The 19,683-nt window shown below is 32.9% G+C and overlaps 1 protein-coding gene and 1 pseudogene across 1 annotated transcript; both read right to left on the bottom strand.

Annotated features, from left to right (window-relative positions):
- Positions 1–2,461: 2,461 nt before the first annotated feature.
- Positions 2,462–13,274, bottom strand: LOC25492772 (synaptotagmin-2). The gene is given in 12 exon segments (XM_039832761.1): positions 2,462–3,667; positions 3,756–3,815; positions 3,886–4,044; positions 6,520–6,604; positions 6,606–6,619; positions 8,782–9,117; positions 9,205–9,242; positions 9,245–9,436; positions 9,587–9,644; positions 10,209–10,283; positions 12,608–12,676; positions 13,254–13,274. Coding segments are annotated over 11 exon segments (1,101 nt in total). The 3' UTR covers positions 2,462–3,667; positions 3,756–3,761.
- A 1,633-nt stretch (positions 13,275–14,907) lies between these two features.
- On the bottom strand, positions 14,908–15,394 carry LOC120580239 (40S ribosomal protein S12-2-like; annotated as a pseudogene).
- Positions 15,395–19,683: the final 4,289 nt, after the last annotated feature.

The raw sequence follows: 19,683 nt of genomic DNA on the forward strand, positions 1-19,683 counted from the left end.
TATTTTCATTCCTTATGTATCATATTTTGGAACATGCGGATGTAGCCCTTACTTGTTGTTTGAATTAATTTGATAGCCAAGATTATTTATTGGAGAATTAAACATTGAATGTTGATGTCATTTAATGAAAAATATTCCGCTGTAATTTATTAATGGTTTATAAAGGATGATGTTTATTAAATAATTTTATATTCTATTTAAGAAATTTTGAAAAGCAGTTCGTTACCCTCTTCATCTTCTTCAATTTTTGCTATTTACACTCTCAGTTTCTAGATTTGGATTGAAGGCAAATGTTGAGTTTTTGGGACGAAGATGATGGGTGGCTGCTGCGTTTGAGTCAACATATGATTTTTCAGAAACAATTTTCATTGCTGAGTGCGGTGTTGTTTTGTCTCTTTGGGTGTCACTGTATTGCCTTTATGCTGGGAAGTTTTTTAGCACCAAGCTTCTTTACTTGAGATTATGTGATTTTTTTGTTCGTTTTTCTTATACGTGATGTATGAATGAATGGATTTTGGTTGAATGAAGAGTTGAATTTTGAGGTTATTGGGTTTGAAGATTAATAAATATAATGAAGGTGTATACATATAGGTAAACATGATCTTTGCTATTTTTTGATTTTGTAATATATTGAATTTGGTTACGTTGTGATGGATCTATCAATTTTTTTGTAACCGATTTATTTAATCTGTAATTTGAGATTGAGTTTTCTGGGTTTTAAAGTTTGATGAATGTGATGATGAACAAGAGTAAGGAAGAAGATGAAGAAAGTGAAAGTTAATTGGTTGTTGTTGACACACCGTAAGATAAAATAGATATGCGCATCCAATGATCCTCCTTTAAAAAAAAAGAATCAAACGGTTTAAATTAAAATAATTAATAGGATCTATGGTGGACCACTTTTAAGGTTGGTCCACCATAGACATCATTTGAGGTTAAACTTAACTGTTGGGATTTATACGGAGGAAAAATTGAGGGACCAAAATATACGTTTTATTAATTGTGGGACCAAAATGAAAACTTGAAATTATTTGAGGGACCATTGGATCAAATAAACCATTTTATTATTATACATATATTCTACTTAATATGAGGGGAAATATGAATATGTGGCATAGTCATGTGTACGCATTATTACAAATTCTATCTTTCTGTTTCCACTCGCTCTCAATAATACTCCCTCCGTCCCAAATTGTATGTCGCTTTGGAAAAAAAATTTATCCCAAATTATAAGTCGCTTTACAATACCAATGAAATATTAATGTTACTTTTCCTATTATATCCTTAACTATTAATTACTCCCTCTTCTTTCAATTATTTCATTTATCTTTTCCATACCATTTATTAAGGATAATTTTGTAAAACAACTCATAATTTCACTTTCCCACACAATATTAATTACATTTTTTAATACGTGTGAAATGGCCAAAACGTCATACAATTTAGAACGGAGGGAGTAGTAAGCTCAACAATACATATCAAGAAATGAAACATAATAATATAACATTATCTTAAACGTGAAATGAGGAAGCATTGTCCTTACCTACCTAGGTTTTGCCTTTCTTTATTTTACCTTACACATATCCACTATATACTATGCTCTTCTAAATTTGGTGGTACATTCGGGAGGAAATGTCTACACGCCATATCATTTATGACATTGATCTCTTTTAAAATTAGACCTCAAATAAATTTATAAAAGACACTCTCACGTTACAAGTCAAATTTATAAAAATTTAATTAAGACAATATAAAATCTGGTATGAAACTAGAGTTTATGATTCAGATTATCCACCATTTATATCTATATATCAAACAATAGTCTCGTCTCACTTCAGTTCCTAACATAGTATGCAGAACCATTACAACGTAAATTTTACATGTAATTGATTTTTATGTTTTGGGAAAGGGTTTGAGAGCTGAAGATGGAGAGAGATGTTTCATTAGCGATGGCGAAGGAGTGAGGGGGTCACTTTCCGTCATCCCTTCCGTTACTAGAAACATAAGGAGCTTTTCGAGTTGCTGGGGGTCATGTTGGTGACCGTGGTGTTTTTGCTAGAGCTTCTGGTGATTATGCTATTGTTATTAGTCATAGTCATGATAATGATACTTCTAGGTTTGCTTTTATTATCTCTTTTTTGTTTTAATTTGTTGATTATTGTAATGGTGAAGGTTTGCTTCCGATCTTGACTGCTCATGAGATTGATGTTGGAAGTGGCTTTTTTGTGAAGGCGTAGTGTGAACAATTGATATGGATGCTACTGAAGGTGTAGTGAGATTTGATTTGGAGATAATTTTAGTTTGAGTTTTTAGTGTTAATGGTTCTGGACATATTTTTTGTCATGTAATTTAAGAGCATCCACAAAAAAATATTCAGATTAAGACTCACATTAATGATAATATCAACCCCCATTGTGGAAAAAAAAAATAGGGAGATTCACAGTCCTTATTTTTTATCATCAACCACAAAAAATTATTCAGATTAAGATTCACAGTTTACATTAATCTGGACATATTTTTTATCATTTATGTTCTCCCAAAAGTAAAATCAGCAATACACACATAATTTTATTTTGGAAAACTAAGTAAGACAATTTTTTTTTCCGAATGATAAGAAATATATAAGTAAAGCACTAACCAAATGTAGCATAAGTCAAAACTAAATCAAAAGAAAACATTGTTATATTTAAAAGCATAATCAAACTGCAGAATCGCCTTCATTCCATCTGCAGTTTTCTTCATTCATCTTTTTCTTTTGGCTGCTTGTCTTCCCTTCCATGCAGAATAACATTCAGTTTTCATTCCATCTGCAATTTTGCATAAAAATAATAAAGCTTGTCGAGTGCACCTTAATATTACCAAAGTAAAGAACTATACGTAGTTTGTATTTGAAAGTCTCTGATCCTTTTGTATGTGTAACATGGAACTCCTTCATAGTCATCATAAGAATGGAGGCATTCCCGCAAATCAGGAATGGTTCTCATTTTTGTGTGGAGTTTCTCACACTATCATGATATTGCTTCCTTTTTCTCTTAAATACTCCAGTACCCTTTTGTTTCCGCAGTCTACTGATATCAGAACCATCCATGGCTTCTTTTCTGTTTTTTTTCCTTGTATAGCAACAACTTGGCACTTGTCATCTCCCATTATTTAGCCATGCCACAAGCCAACATTGCTTTTTTTATTTGCGCATCTCCAAAATTCCTGCCTCTCATTGTTCTCTGGTATTTTATGTTGCTGGTTATGTTTGCTCTCAACTTCTTTGTTTCTACGAAGTGCCCAAAAGTCAAGATCTTAGGCAAACCGTCTTCACTCTTCGCTAATTCGTTTTTTTTTAGAACCATAATCATTGCATATTCAAATTCGTCTACATCAAAATTCTTGGGCAATGGGATATTCTCATAGTCCCAAACAATTCCCACATGGGAGTCGGGATTCATAGGTCCCCAGGAACTCAACCATGCGAGGAATAATGGGACTTTGAGATAGGTTGAAATTTCTGTCTTTCCATCATTGTGAATTTCCGTGACCGCGCATCTTAAAACTGTTTGTCTAAAGTCTTCAAGATACTTTGAATACCATCTTTTGTAACTGCCAAATATAGACATGGGTGCAGCAATCTGATCATTCACCGCGTTGACCGGTATGAGATCATCCATAGAGCTCTCTGCAATACAATACAATACATGCATAAGGAATCAACGCATAGCAGAATTGATTTTGAATAAAATTCTTATTAAACTAACATAACTTACTTAGTGTTATCTACAGACAACTGACACCCAATTTTTTTTTCCAGATTTGTTGATTACTTCCTGCAACAGTGTTTGCATGAGTTATATAAAATCTAAAAATTAAAATAATTGGTTATTCAGAGTAACTCACCTTCATTTTTCTTTCTATGGACTTTCTTAGCCCACTTTTTATCGAAACCTCCAGATGAGTTAGTTGACTCAGTTCTCTGGACAAAGTTGATTTTGCATCGCCAATTATTGTATCAATTGGATTCATGGGCTGGTACGTTGCCATTTTCGGATCTTCTACCTGCATTGAACAAAAACAACTATAAATCGATGGAAATCATAAAACGACCATCTAAAAATGTATATGATGTTCAGGTTTTGACAGATTAGACAATACTAACACTTTTTGGAATAAAATGTTTGGTCTAACTAGAAATAAGCTCAATAATGTAGAAATGAGTATATTTACGAATGAGTGAACACAAAAGACAAAATAAGATTACAAATGAATGCATTATAGAGTTAAGGTAGCAACTTTGTATTATGTGTATTAGGCTATTAACATATATCTCTAGTTTCAACGTACACTTTCTAATCTAATCTTGTTTTTAATAAAAAGTTCTTAATTAATTGAATGATTTAAACGAAGATTGTTCTCTTTAATCTCTACCACATATGATGGAACACACATAGAAAAGTCCATTGATTCGGTGATGTAATCATTTTAGAATAAAAATAGACTAATTGTGGTATTGGGAACTAAATCATCTTTATTTTGCTTAATTATTTGTTAAGTTGTTGTTGAAGCCCTACAAAATCTATTGTAGTGGTTAAAAAGTACTTTGTGTTTTGTCTAGTCTTGTTTATTTTTTGTAGGATTAGGAAGGAAAAAATCTAGAATCTATGCTTTTAGTTTGAATATGAATGAAGAAAACTACAAAGTTGCTATCTTAACTCTATAATGCATTCATTTGTAATCTTATTTTGTCTTTTGTGTTGACTCATTCGTAAATATACTCATTTCTAGTTAGACCAAACATTTTATTCCGTAAAGTATTGTCTAATCTGTCAAAACCAGAACATCATATACATTTTTAGATGGTCATTTTATGATTTCCATCGATTTATAGTTGTTTTTGTTCAATGCAAGCATAAGATCCGAAAATGGCATCGTACCAGCCCATGAATCCAATTGATACAATAATTGGCGATGCAAAATCAACTTTGTCCAGAGAACTTAGTCAACTAACTCATCTAGAGGTCCCGATAAAAAGTGGGCTATGAAAGTCCATAGAAAAAAAAAATGGTGAGTTACTCTGAAATTTTAATTTTTACATTTTTGACTTTATATGACTCATGCAAACACTGTGTTGCAGGAAGTAATCAACAAATCTGAATTTTTTTTGGGTGTCAGTTGTCTGGAGATAACTCTAAGTAAATTATGTTAGTTTTATAAGAATTTTATTCAAAAATCAATTCTGCTATGCGTTGATTCCTTATGCCTGTATTGTATTGCAGAGAGTTCTATGGATGATCTCATACCGGTCAACGCAGTGAATGATCAGATTGCTACACCAATGTCTATATTTTGCAGCTACAAAAGACGGTATTCAAAGTATCTTGAAGACTTTAGGCAAACAGTTTTAAGATGCGCAGTCACGGAAATTCACAATGATGGAAAGACAAAAATTTCAACTTATCTCAAAGTCCCATTATTCCCCGCATGGTTGAGTTCCTGGGGACCTATGAATCCCGACTCCCATGTGGGAATTGTTTGGGACTATGAAAATGTCCCATTGCCCAAAAAATTTGATGTAGACGAATTTGAATATGCAATGATTATGGTTCTCGAAAAAAACGAATTAGCGAAGAGTGAAGACAGTTTAGTTTGCCTAAGATCTTGACTTTTGGGCACTTCTAGAAACAAAGAAGTTGAGAGCAAACATAACCAGCAACATAAAATACCAAAGAACAATGAGAGGCAGGAATTTTGCGGATGCGCAAATAAAAAAAGCAATGTTGTCTTGGGGTATGGCTAAAAAATGGTAGATGACAAGTGCCAAGTTGCTGCTATACAAGGAAAAAACAGAAAAGAAGTCATGGATGGTTCTGATATCAGCAGACTACGGAAACAAAAGGGTACTGGAGTATTTAAGAGAAAAAGGAAGCACTATCATGATAATATGTGAGAAACTCCACACAAAAATGAGAACCGTTCTTAATTTGCATGTCAACTGGGAACGCGTCCATTCTTATGATGATTATGAAGGAGTTCCAAAACATGTTCCACAAACAAAAGGATCAGAGACTTTCAAATACAAACTACAAAAGTAAGTATAGTTTTTTACTTTGGTAATATTAAGGTGTACTCGACAAGCTAATTATTTTTATGCAAAACTGCAGATGGAAGAGAATCTTGGAAGGAAAACTGAATGTTATTCTGCATGGAAGGGAAGACAAGCAGTCGAAAGAAAAAGATGAATGAAGAAAACTGCAGATGAAATGAAGGCGATTCTGCAGTTTGATTATGTTTTTAAATATAACAATGTTTTCTTTTGATTTAGTTTTGACTTATGCTACCTTTGGTTACTGCTTTACTTATGTATTTCTTATCATTCGGAAAAAAATCTGTCTTACTTTTGTTTTCCAAAATAAAATTATGTGTATTGCTGATTTTACTTTTGTAGATGACACCACCTCTGAATAGGTTTTACTTTCTAAATGGTATAATAGTATTACTAATTACTAACAAGTAAAGTTGTTAATAATTACGCACCTTTTGATGGAGCAAGGTCCTTGAACTAGTGCTGACAAGTTTATCATTGGTGGGAGGCTCCTCTGCCATAAATTGGAACTCCTCTGTTCTTTTTTATGCGCTGTAACAATAACTGTATCATTAGCCTTCCACATAAAAAACAGATTTCAATCTGAATGTGGTGTACAATACCACTACTACTCTAAGCCTCTAACTAATCCATATTTGTCTTTGATACATCCAATATTTCGTTCTTTTCTATTTTTTGATGAATTAATACAAAAACAATAACCAGCACTAAAGCTTTTTCCGAGATCAATTTAGCCACATGAATCAAAACTATATGTCATAATATCAAAAATGTCTTAACAAACAATTTAAATCTAAATCCTTATGACTTATCAAAAAATTCCCTTAGGCTTCAGTAACATTTTTCTATCATAAATACAGCACTCATCTGTTTCATCCAACTCACTTGATTAAAAGCTTTCAGGGATACTGTGCTCAATAACAGATTTACCATGTTAGAGCCTTAACCACCCTCTTCTACAAAGCATATATTAGTGACAGCCTACAGGGGATTAGTAGAGTTGAAAAAATTTCAGAAACTAATCAGGAATACTAAACCCCAGTTTGTAAAGAGATTTTCCGGTTTTTCCCTACATTTTAGGGAAAAGGTCGGGGAGTCTGCTATTTTATTTATTCTAAATGAGGAAAAATGAAAGATAGAATGCTAGTACTTTGTAGGAAATAAGACGTGCTTGTGGATTAGTGTGATACTTCCCTTCAACATCTTGAGCTTCATGACTATAACTACAAGTTGATCTCCACCAGCAGGAGTGCCTTCAGGAGCTTTAGGTATTGTATGTGTCTCATCAAAGTCCTTGCAACCTGATCTTTGATAAGCACCAGGAAATACACTTTAAATTAGTTTAATCACCATAAGTCCTGAATAAAACCAATACTAGCAGAGGACATTGACAAAGACGTGAATATATGTTAGGAAGAGTAATATATTTTATGACAAGGTTATACATGCTACATAATATTACCATCAATTTTCTGTTTTCGCTTTATTCTGTAATAATGAAATATTGAAAAAAGTTGGGGGCAGGGTCCTGAGAGTGAGCGTCTGAAACTCAACAGAATCAACTTTATATTTCAGAATCGGCTCTTCAATTATGGGTCTCGCAATGTTCTTCGCGGTCTTAACAAATCGCCTAAACATCAAAACAAAAACAAAAACATAAACAAAAATAATTCCAAAACACCTTAATAAAAACATAAGTTCTGTAAACTTGTTCAACCAATCAACCTTAATAAAAACAAAAAATATAGTTCAGAACCTAAATCCTAAAACCCAAAAATAGAAATGTAACAAAGTTGTATACTACTCTATGTAACATCGACGCCTATGATCAAAAGTGTGTCCAATGTCCAACACTGACACAGACACGTGTGATTACATTCAATTAATTAATTTTCTCAAACTATCACCTGTGTGGACATGTCTGTGTCAGTGTCGTATCCGGTGTATGTGTCAGTGCTTCGTAGATAGTACTAGTTAATTTAATTTAATTTACCCTATCAAAGTCAGGATTTTTAATCCAATTAGGAATCACAGGAAGCACTGGTGTAATTTTAGGATCCAGTTCCAAAATAAAAAACAACAAAAGTTAAAAAAGAAAAAAAAAAAAAAACCTCAAAAATAAGCTAACTAAACAACATAAACAATGAGACCAATTGAAATTCCAACACCAAATCCGAAGAACCCATTTTGGAATGGATTTAAATAATTTCAGATTGGGTTTTTGTTCACTTCGCCATTAATACAACTATGATGAAACTGAAGGTGTAATGGAAAATGATTAGGGGTGATGGTGATGTTGTTCGTAAATCTAGGGATGGAGATGGTGGGGTAGATGAAGAATGAATGAAATTTAACTAGCTGAAATAAAGTATTCATGATCAATCAGTTTTTATTTATGAGTATTTTGTTGTTAAAATATGCATTTTTATATGATTTATTATGGAGCATTTGATTTTTAGAGAGAGAAATATATGTAGAGACAAGCTGTCAGCACGGGAAGATGCCAAATCATAATGATCGCCCAATATAATGACTCTCTTCCTAGATACAAAATACTCATAAATAATTCTTACACAGATCTAAATATAGAAAATTGATTTTTGAGAAATAAAGGTAGGGGACTCTGCTATTTTATTTATTCTAAATAAAGAAAAATGAAAGATAGAACCCTGATACTAAGTAGGAACTTGTACCTTAGTCTTTTTCTCTTCCCCTCTGAAAATAAGACAAGCTTGTGGATTAGTTTGATACTTCCCTTCGACATCCTGAGCTTCAAGGACTGTAACTACAAGTTGACCTCCACCAGCTGGAGTGCCTTCGGGAGCTTTAGGTATTGTTTGTGTTTCATCAAAGCCCTTGACTGCCTCCTCTTCATTTAAGCGTTTATAAGTTAATTCCACAACAATCTGTCCTCGCAATTTCTCATTATGAGTATCATTGGGATCCATAGTTTTGAGAAGGTCCAGAGTAAAACGTTTAGGCTCTTTTAAAGTGACCACATTCATACCCATCTTGTCATGCTTCCCAACCTAAGCAAAAATGCATAAAACAACATTCAGCCAGACATCAAAAGAAGAAGCTATATAAAGATAAAACTTTCAGCTCAAGAGGTTTACCTGCTCCCAGTCATAAACATTGAGCTGTAAGTCTCTAGGTCGTTGACTACCAAATCAAATACTTCATTCTGTTCAGTATTTAAGTTCGTGTGCTTTACAGGAGTCTTTTTTTTATGCATCTTATCGTCAGTAAGCTTTAATTTCATGTAAGGATCAGATGCACCAAGAAGATATTTCTTCTTAAACTTCATAGCATGCAGAACCATTACATGTAAAATTTCCAACGGGCCTCCTCAAAGCTCTATGATCCCAATAACATTCACGAGAAAAGAAGAAAAAAACATAAATGGGTTAAAAGTTAAACATACCATTATATCATGAATGTTAATTTAGAAAAATGAAAAAAAAACATACTTTGCCGTATATACGTAAATATTTGAACTTCCAGGTTTTTTGGCCAGATACAAGTTTGCAACCTGATCCTGATCTTTGATAAGCTCCTGGAAACACACTTTAAATTAGTTCAATGGCCATAAATGTTGAATAAAACCAAAACTCGCAGAGGAAATTTACAAAGACCCGGATATATGTTAAGAAAAGGTTATACATGCTACATAATATTACCATCAATTTTCTATCAAATATCAGAACTCTACATTTCTCATTTCTTCATATTCACATTAATATTATATATATGTCGATTTAATCAAGAATGCATTAGTTCTATTTCTTTGGCAATCAAATTTCTATTTGACACATGCATATAGCAACTCAGGTCAATAGCGTATACAGCAACTCAAGTTTGACGCAAAAATTATTCCATTATAATTTTCCTGTTCTTCTGCAACCGCGATGTTTTGCTCAGAAACATTGCATAAGAAAATTAATGGTCTGTGCTGAAAATATCACATTTCAAAATAATATCCACTTGAGCAAACAATTGCTCATTTCAAGGATGGGAGATTGTCTGTTATGCAGGCCAGTTACCACTCCGGCTTAAAGAGTGGAAGATTAATGCATGCAACTCAAGGCCTCAAACATTAGGATAGTCACAAGTACTGTACCTGATCAATCCTGTAGACACCAGGAATAGACATAAGATTGGCCTCTAGAAGCTTTAGCCCAAAGTCAGCATGTGGCTGCATGTAAACGTACAACAAAAACAAAGAGGCAGAGAATAAATATTAGCTGTGCAGCCTTTGTTACAAGTTCAAAATAGAACTAAGTAGCAAATTATAAGGGAGAAAAGAGGCTGCTCCAGCATCATCAAAGTTGTCATGATAAAATAAATATAACTAGTTAACTGCAGATATATCATCATCACAGACATCAACTGAACGAAGTCAGCAAATACAAATCATTTGCAACATTACATACAAAAGTAGCCCATGCCCAAAACAAAAAACAAAAAAGCAACAATGTTAGGAAGGGTATTATAGCAAAAATAAAATAAAAAGGGCATTAGTCACATTTCAAAATAGTCCTTGAAGTTAAAATGATTCATTTATATTTGTGATATCAGTCCTTCAATATATTTACTTATTGTCATGTCAGTCCATATAAGTATTTTTATATGTTGTCATTTTAGTCTTATACGAAGAGTTACTGTGAACATTGAGAGATTATTTTAGCGTCAGAGAATATTTTGACTAACAGAGTACATAATCGGGGACTATTGTGACTAATCATTACACATTCATGTACAATAGTGACTATTACCTGAAAACAGAATATTGTATATTAGCAAGTAGTAATAAAATAAGGATATAAATGTCATTTTAGTAAAAAAGAAAAAATGGAGGTAAAGCACGAGTGTCCATAATAAAGAAGAAAGAGTTCATTTTTACTCCATTTACTCCTTTTCAATGCATAGATGTGTGACATGTGTTAAAAACAAATACAATGGTTGAGATTAAAATGCCTCACCACATTGAGACTCGGGAGGAACCATGATTAAATAAATTGAGATACACATTGAGTCAAAATATATCTGGGCACGGGTGGTTTTACTGAACACAAAAATGGTTGCATAGCCTTGAAACATCTTCTTAATTTGTTTGTTGTCATTTGTGTTTTACCTTATAATAATATTATTAGTGCAACAATCAATTACTTTATTAAATAATTAAAAATTAATTTCCAAATTCAAACAACCCTTATTTTGGAATATTATGACAGAAAATTAATTACAGATCTAAATATGTGACAAACCATAATTACTTTTCCTAAAATGAATGACAAACCAAAGCGAATGAAAATTTTTAGGAAAATTAACGACCGAAGAAAGTTTATTATCGATCTAAGATAATTAAAAATTTTCAAACCATATTTTAAGAAAATTAATAATAGATGAAATAATTACCGATTTAGGATAATTATAAATTTCCATCATCATTTATGTAAAAACGGAGCAAATCCAGAACCCTCATTCACCTTTTTTTCTTGTAAGGTGTGAGAAAGGTGAACCGATCATTCTTTCTTTCTCACACCTTACAAGAAAAAAAGGTGAACGAGGGTTCTGGATTTGCTCCGTTTTTACATAAATGATGATGGAAATTTATAATTATCCTAAATCAGTAATTATTTCATCTATTATTAATTTTTTTTAAATAGGGTTTGAAAATTTTTAATTATCCTAGATCGATAATAAACTCTCTTCAGTCGTTAATTTTCCAAAAAATTTTGAAAATTTTCAATCGCTATAGTTTGTCATTCATTTTAGGAAAAGTAAAGTAATTATGGTTTGTCACATATCTAGATCTGTAATTAATTTTCTGTTGTAATTAATTTTCTGTCATAATATTCTAAAATAGGGATTGTCTGAATTTGGAATTTAATTTTTAATTATTTAAGAAAGTAATTGATTGTTGCCCTAATAATATTCTTCAATCATACAATAAAGCACAAATGGCAACAAACAAATTAAGAAGATGCTTCAAGGCTATGCAACCATTTTTGTGTTCAGTAAAACCACCCGCGCCCATGTATATTTTGACTCAATATGTGTCTCAATTTATTTAATCATAGTTCCTCCCGAGTCTCATGTTGATTCCTTTTGTATGGGATACAAATCTTTTGTATAATAAGCTATAAGGTAGGTCTACTCTAGGATGATCACAAAATCTTTTGTCCATAATCATATCATCACAAACACTAAATATAAGTTAGCCGTGAAAACCACACTGATGTTAAATGCATGTCCTTTTGTATGCCGCTAAAATATATTCAGATCCTGAACTAACGAAAACAGGGATAAGGTTAATTTATAAGACATATAACACTGATAATCCATAAGGTAACGCAAAACAGTACTTAAGCCAAAATGACACACCGTATAAAGGCATGTCGAGTCGGAAAACAACAATACAAATTAGAGATGAAAAGCATACATGCATCAAATTAAAATTAGTCTTAGGTCAGATTGTTATCTGCCAACTTAGAGATGAAAAGCATATGATCCTACCAATGGATTGTTATCTGCCAACTTTGAGACAGCCTCAATATAGCCGGCTTCCTCTTCGTCATTTCCCAGCTGAAATAAACATAAATTTAAAATATCAGCATGTAAGGTTATAATAGTTGTCATTATAAGAACTATATATCAACCGGCTTAGTATAACTTTACATTGATTCTATGTTGAGAGATGAATTGCTTAATGATTACATCTCCGCAGTAACTTTCTTAACGGTATAGCTGCACCAATTAAGATGAATAAGTGGGGTGTCCGGGGTTCGAACCCCAGCCCCTGCACAAATTGTGCATTATCCCTTATCAAATGAGCTAAGCTCATGGGGACATATCATGTGCATTTTTGGATACAATTAAAAGGTTCTTATCAAACAATGCATCATGTCTAGATCAACAAACCTTGAAAAGTTTGGGGCAGAGTCCCAAGAGTGAGCGTCAGAAACTTAACAGAATCAATTTTATATTTCGGAATCTGCTCTTCAATTATGGGTTTCGCAATGATCTTTGCAGTCTTACAAATCGCATAAACAAACAACCAAAAAAAAGTACGTAGTTCCAAAACACAACAATGAAAAGCAAAAAAATGACAAATGTTGGCAATTGAGAACAATTGCTGTTAAAGTACATAAAAACAAAATACCTTGTCAAGATAAGGCCACATAAGTTCTATAAACTTGTTCAACTTGGATATTGTTTCATTCAACAATAAAAAAATAAAAAAAAGGGTTTTTCTATTCAAAAGAAAGATGAAATTGATAAAACAACAGAGATTATCCGATCTGGTTGTTTTAAAGGAGATTGAGGAAGTGAAAGTTGTCAGATCTGGGTTTTCAAAGTTAAAGTTATGTTCGTATACTCTTTTGTTTGAGTAATTGTGTCACAAAGGATAAGGAACAATGAAGATTACCGATCTGTTGTTCAAAAGAAGGTTGAAGAAGTGCTATATTGCAGACAAATTGGTTTCAAAGTCAAACACGAACATAACTATGTTCGTGTACTTTGTGTTTGTCTTGCGTGTACTTGCGCTGAGTTAACTACTTAACTAATGGGTATTGATAGGTAAACCACATAGGTATGTACAATGGGAAAAAATTTCAATACCCTTTTCAACACCTATTTTTTCAATTCTCAACACTCCACGTCATTTTCTCTGTTATAATTCAACATCCATTCAATTTTTACCTCTCCAATAATTTTTTCATTCAACACTCTACCCCACCACCTTTTATTTCTTATTCTTATTTAATTTTATATTTTTGTTTTTATAATTAACTAAAATTATCGATTATAATTAAATTAAAATAATACAATCAACTATTTATTTTTTAGTTTTTTTTCAAAATTTTGTAAAATAATTTATTTTTATTTTTTTTAACTTAAAATAACAAATTAAACACGCGACACACAAATAACTTAAAATGGAAGACAACAAACTAAGCGTACAACACACAAGTAATTATTTAAGTATAACTTAAAATTGATTTCAGTTTTGAAGATGTTGGTTGGGAAATTGATTTGGCTGTTGATAATTGTAGGGATTTTGGTAGCTAAATGAGTAATCAGAAGAATTTTGGGTGTTGAATTGATTATTATTGGGATCCATTTTACTAAACAAAGACTAAAACTTCAAAAGAAATGCTAATAATAAGATTAAGAGAGTGAAAAATTTGATTTTTTTTGTGTGTCCAAATCAAATGATCCAAGTTTCTATTTGTAGAGAGAGAAAAAATCACGAATTTTGGTAAAAAACAAAAATAATTTTTTTTTTATTTGCTATGAAATAATTGAGTCCAAATTATTAAGAAAATAAAAATTCAAGCAGCCAATCGTAACAAGTCATGTGTCACTGCGGGCCAGGCTTTCAACATGTTGAACCTTTTCAACACCTCTCTCCTCTTCCCTCATATTCAATAGCCTCCTCCAACGGTCTCAACATGTTGAATATGGCATTCAACAAAGGAAAATGTTACATAAACACCATTTATTCATACATCCCATTGTACACCCCATGTATTAGGGATATTTTGGTAAGTTCATCTCACAACCACACTTTATTTTCTATTTATGTGGGGTTCAGATTACCACATGTCAGAATTTTATGTGGATGTAAAGGGTGTATTGCCACATGGGGTGGTACATGTATCACCACTCTTCAACAAACCATTGTAAATGGTCTTAGGTGACATAATTTAATTTAAAATAATACAAACTCAATTTTCTCTCTTCCATCTGTTGTGACACCACAGCTTCCCCTTCTCATTCTCTCTTCTTCCTCTTTCTCACTTTTCTTTTTATTTTTTTTAGCAAAATCATATTGAATAATTCAAATCCTTGGGAAGATAACATCAACTAGAAGCAAAATTCATTCTCAGGGAACAACCACAAAATGAAAATGAAAAAAGAATGCAATGTATGGATCTTGCAACTCATTGAGCTTTGACGTGCTGCAAAACAACATTGTAGGCTTCATGTTCCTCCCCAAAATCCTTGATCACCACACAGGAGCAGCCGAATTACTTTTGCACCTTCATGGAGGTCACGTGCAATACCACCGTATGCTAGTGACTTCCTGAGCAAAAGTTGAAAGGGGGTCACGATGTCCATTGGCTCGTTTGGAATTTCAGCACCAGCGGTGGAAACAGGCTCAACTGCAACGACAGCGTCCTCACCTGACATTTTCCTTGTAGATATGAAAAAATAAGCTATTTTTTTATGTTTGTGGCTTCCGACGAAGAACTCCGGCGGCGTTGAGTTCAGTGAGACTACAAATTCCAATCCAACCGAGTTGTAACAACGGATAGAGAACCAAGGGTGAAGAAAGATCATGCCATAGTGAGAGAAAGAGAGAAGTAACAACGCAGGGAAGGGTTTGAGGGCACGGTGGTGGTGAGGGTATTGGGAAGAGCATCGTGTTCTCTGAGAGAAGATAGAAGAGGATGAAAGAGAGTTGGTTTGTGAGGTGAAATGACCAAGATAGCCCTAATGAGTAGTGCCACATGGGAGTGTATATTGGAGGTGGGGAGTGGTTATGGTGTATAAGGAAATCCTTATGCACCATGCATAAATCCCAACATAATTGCTTCCTACACCCCCAAAGTGAGCCAAAATTATTTTTGTTCAAAATGAAAGAAATCTGATGGTTGTGATGTGTTTATGCACGGTGCATATGGAAATGGCTTATGCACTATAACTTTTGCCTTGGAGGTGTACAAGAAAGGGTGTTCATGAATAATTGTTCTAACTAATCATCATGTCTTTTTTATTTTTTTACATCCGATGAATCCTTTTTTCTTTTCTTTTTTTTTTTTTTTTTTATAGGAAGTCCTATTTTTCTTTTTAAGGAGACTAATATAATATATAAAGTACATTGGAAATTGTTAAAAAATTGTATGTTTAACTTTTTGAAAGTCAAAATTTTGTGGTTTTCAAATAAAAATTTTAATTTTTTACTTTCTTAACTCGTGTTTGATTAGTAATATAAATGTTTGTTGTTTCAAGCTATAACAAACAAAATTAATCACCATTATTTATTTCAATGACCCCAACAATATAACAAAAAAATATAGTAATTTAAATTCTTTTTTTAATGACACCAACAAACATCTTTATTATAAAAAAAGTTGTTTAATAGTATAATTGAGATAATGAAAAAAGTAAGTATAAATATACTCATCTAATTTGTTACACTTTTTAAATGATAAAGGTAAAAAAACCAGACATACATATCGTGTTTGTTACATTTGTTTTAATATTTAAATTTATTTTTATCTATTTGTTACATGTGTGATCTGTATTGAAAAATGAGGGTATTTTTAAAAAGAAAAAGTCAATCCAAAAGTGCTAAAAGGGATAGTTTTCTTTATATATAGTATAGATAAAACTATGTATCCCATATTTTTATGTTTATTGCTGATAAATATATGAATGACAAATATTTGTTTTGAATTTTTCTTTGTCAATAAAAAAATTGTCTTAGTTTTTTTATGTACCGACAATTAATTGTTGTCCTATTTTTTTTTAAAAAAAATATCGTTGAAAAATACTTATCTCGCTTTCTGTGTGTCATTGATAAATAATAATAAGATACTAGCATAAAGTGATGAGTGAGAAAGAGAGAGAGGGTCATAGGAGAGAATGGACAGAGGTAAGAAATAGACGTCGAAATCCTATGGGACCGGTATCTCAAGTACAATATAAGTAGCGGGAGAGTAACATACATGGTGTGTTTGGATGAGAATTTTGAGGTTAGGCTTCTTCACATGTATATATAGTTGTCCCATTTTTTAAAAATATTTAACGTTGAAAAATACTTATCTCGCTTTTTGTGTATCATTGATAAATAATAATAAGATATTAGCATAAAGTGATGAGTGGGAAAAAGAGAGAGGGTCATAGGAGAGAATGGACAGAGGTAAGAAATAGATGTCGAAATCCGATGAGACCGGTATCTCAAGTACAATATAAGTAGCGGGAGAGTAACATGCATGGTGTGTTTGGATGGGAAATTTGAGGTTAGGGTTCTTCACATGTATATATAGTTGTCCCATTTTTTAAAAATATTTAACGTTTGAAAAATACTTATCTCGCTTTTTGTGTATCATTGATAAATAATAATAATAATAATAAGATACTGGCATAAAGTGATGAGTGAGAAAGAGAGAGAGAGAGAGGGTCATAGGAGAGAATGGACAGAAGTAAGAAATAGATGTCGAAATCCGATGAGACCGATATCTCAAGTACAATATAAGTAGCGGGAGAGTAACATGCATGGTGTGTTTGGATGGGAAATTTGAGGTTAGGGTTCTTCACATGTATATGTCCTTTTTTATATTATTAATATTCCTAAGCATCTTCAGGGATAGGTTAGTCTCATTCCTTAAAAAAAAAAGGGATGGGTTAGTCTCATCTTTATTAAAGCTCTCGGTAATGCTTGTGTTCGGGATTGTCGGTTATTCTCTAATGTTGCTAAATTTTATATGTTTGCTCAAAACGGTGGAGGTAATCTTGTTTCAGATGAGGGAGAAAAAATGACTTGAGTGGAGGGAGAAAAAACTGTTGAGTTGTGGAAGGAAAAAATTATAGGGAGGTGGAAAGGAGAGGGTGGGGAAGGAGTTGAGAAGGAAAAAAGAATTGGAAAGGGTGAAAAGGGTGGCGTCATGGAGTGAGGAGGAAAGAGAAAATGAAAGAGAGGTTAAGGTGAGGGGTGGGTCGAGAGAAGCAAGTTGTGGTGCTTGGATGTAAACTTAGAGTCGAGAAAGGTTGGGGAGGAAGGTTGAAATCAAGAAAAAAAACTCAAGATAATGAGGCGGTGGAAAGAAAGTATTTGTCTCTGACTGAAGACGTTGACTGAGCTAGTAGAGCTTTGACGGCTAAAATACAAAATGGCTCATGTGTTCCTTTGTTACAACATACTTTCTCATATGCGGATTTTACGGATTTCATAATTATTCTATTGGAAGGGGATAATGTTTTCTTGTATCATGGAGGTGATGTGGATGTGATGTCTTTTTATAATGATTGTTATTGCTTTTATGATTGTTGGTCTTGGTCGAAAGATAATGTTATTTCCTAGGAAAGACGTGCATGGGTGAGATGTTATGGTATTCCTACTCAAGCTTTGAATAATGTTTATTTTTGGCTTGCATGAGTTATTCTTTATATACTTCACGACAAAATTTAAAATTCTTAAGTACGAGTTTTACATATGGTACATTAAAATGAAAATACATGGTTAACTTATATGGAAGAGCAAGTCTGTAGCTGTTGCATTGTGTTTGTTATCTACCGTCATTCAGTGTTGTCAAAATTCCGCCATGGCGGATCGTGGCATTTTAGCATGGCAGATTAGTGCCAGCCACCATAAGCTGTAACATCAATTATATACGCCATGTTTCTGCCATAGGCCACAACACCATGTTTATATGGCTGGCCACCATAATCCTCCGTTGATAGCACTTGTCATTGCTATGTACTAACATCTAAGCAGGATGAGAAACCATGTCCGATCGAGTAAGGATGTGCAAACAAAAATCTGTTGTAGATTGGGCTGTTAGTTTCTGTAAGTTATTTAGAGTTTCAATATCATAAATATGGTTTTTGATATTATTAGTTCTTACTTACTATTTCAAGATTTCATTCTATCTTTGATTATCATACTCCAATTTGGAAAAGGAATAGCTTGTTAGGGTGTTTGGCCATGTTAGATCTAAAAATAAATGTTGAGTGTAATATTTGAGATGCTTTTGATTAATAAATAATGTTTGCTTCATTTCGAGTATCTGGAATATGAGTAGCAGGCACACTTTTCCCAAAAGGAGGATGAATAACCCAAATACAATCTTACAGAATGGAAGGGTCAAAGAAAGGGATAGCATGCAAACCCTGAAATTTTTAGGAACTTGTAGTCAGGAAGTTGATTAAACAGTTTATAGTAGAATGAGTTAAGCTGCAAAACAGTGGTTGGCAATGACATTCTTTTTATGAGGAGCTGTGAGAACCGAGAAAGGCAAGAACATGATTCCAATAAGTGATTAATGACTATGTGAAGTCAGAAATCAGTAAGACGTCTAATTAAGGATTTGTCGAAGGGGCAGAGAAGATCAAAACTGACTATGGTCGGTTTTGTGGCATTTATGCTTATGTGTGCAGTTTTTTATTATGTGTTGAAAGTTATATGTGCAGTTTTTATGATGTGTGTCTTATGACTTGTCATAAACAAGGAAGTTGTGGCAAAGGGAGGGCCATTCTGTTATTTGGATAAGATTGGTAGGGAGAGACCAAGCTCTTGAATTCTTGGAAGGGAGAGATGCAAGACTCTCGAATTTCTTGAGGAATCAACTTAACCGTGTCCTTGTTCAATTGTTCCTGTTCTATCTTTTGTTTATATCAGTTTCTGCATAAATATTTTATATGTATTTGTATCTCTGATTGAAAATTCCTTCTCCAGAGATTATATCAATAATATTCTATTGTTTACTCATGATTCACTACACTTGTACTAGTTTCTTTCAAAATGACAGAATTTGGAAGTGGGTGTGTGGTAGTAAATGGCCCAATAGTTTTTGAGAGTA

Source organism: Medicago truncatula, chromosome 4, assembly GCF_003473485.1.
Source record: "Medicago truncatula cultivar Jemalong A17 chromosome 4, MtrunA17r5.0-ANR, whole genome shotgun sequence".
Taxonomy (NCBI): Eukaryota; Viridiplantae; Streptophyta; class Magnoliopsida; order Fabales; family Fabaceae; genus Medicago; species Medicago truncatula.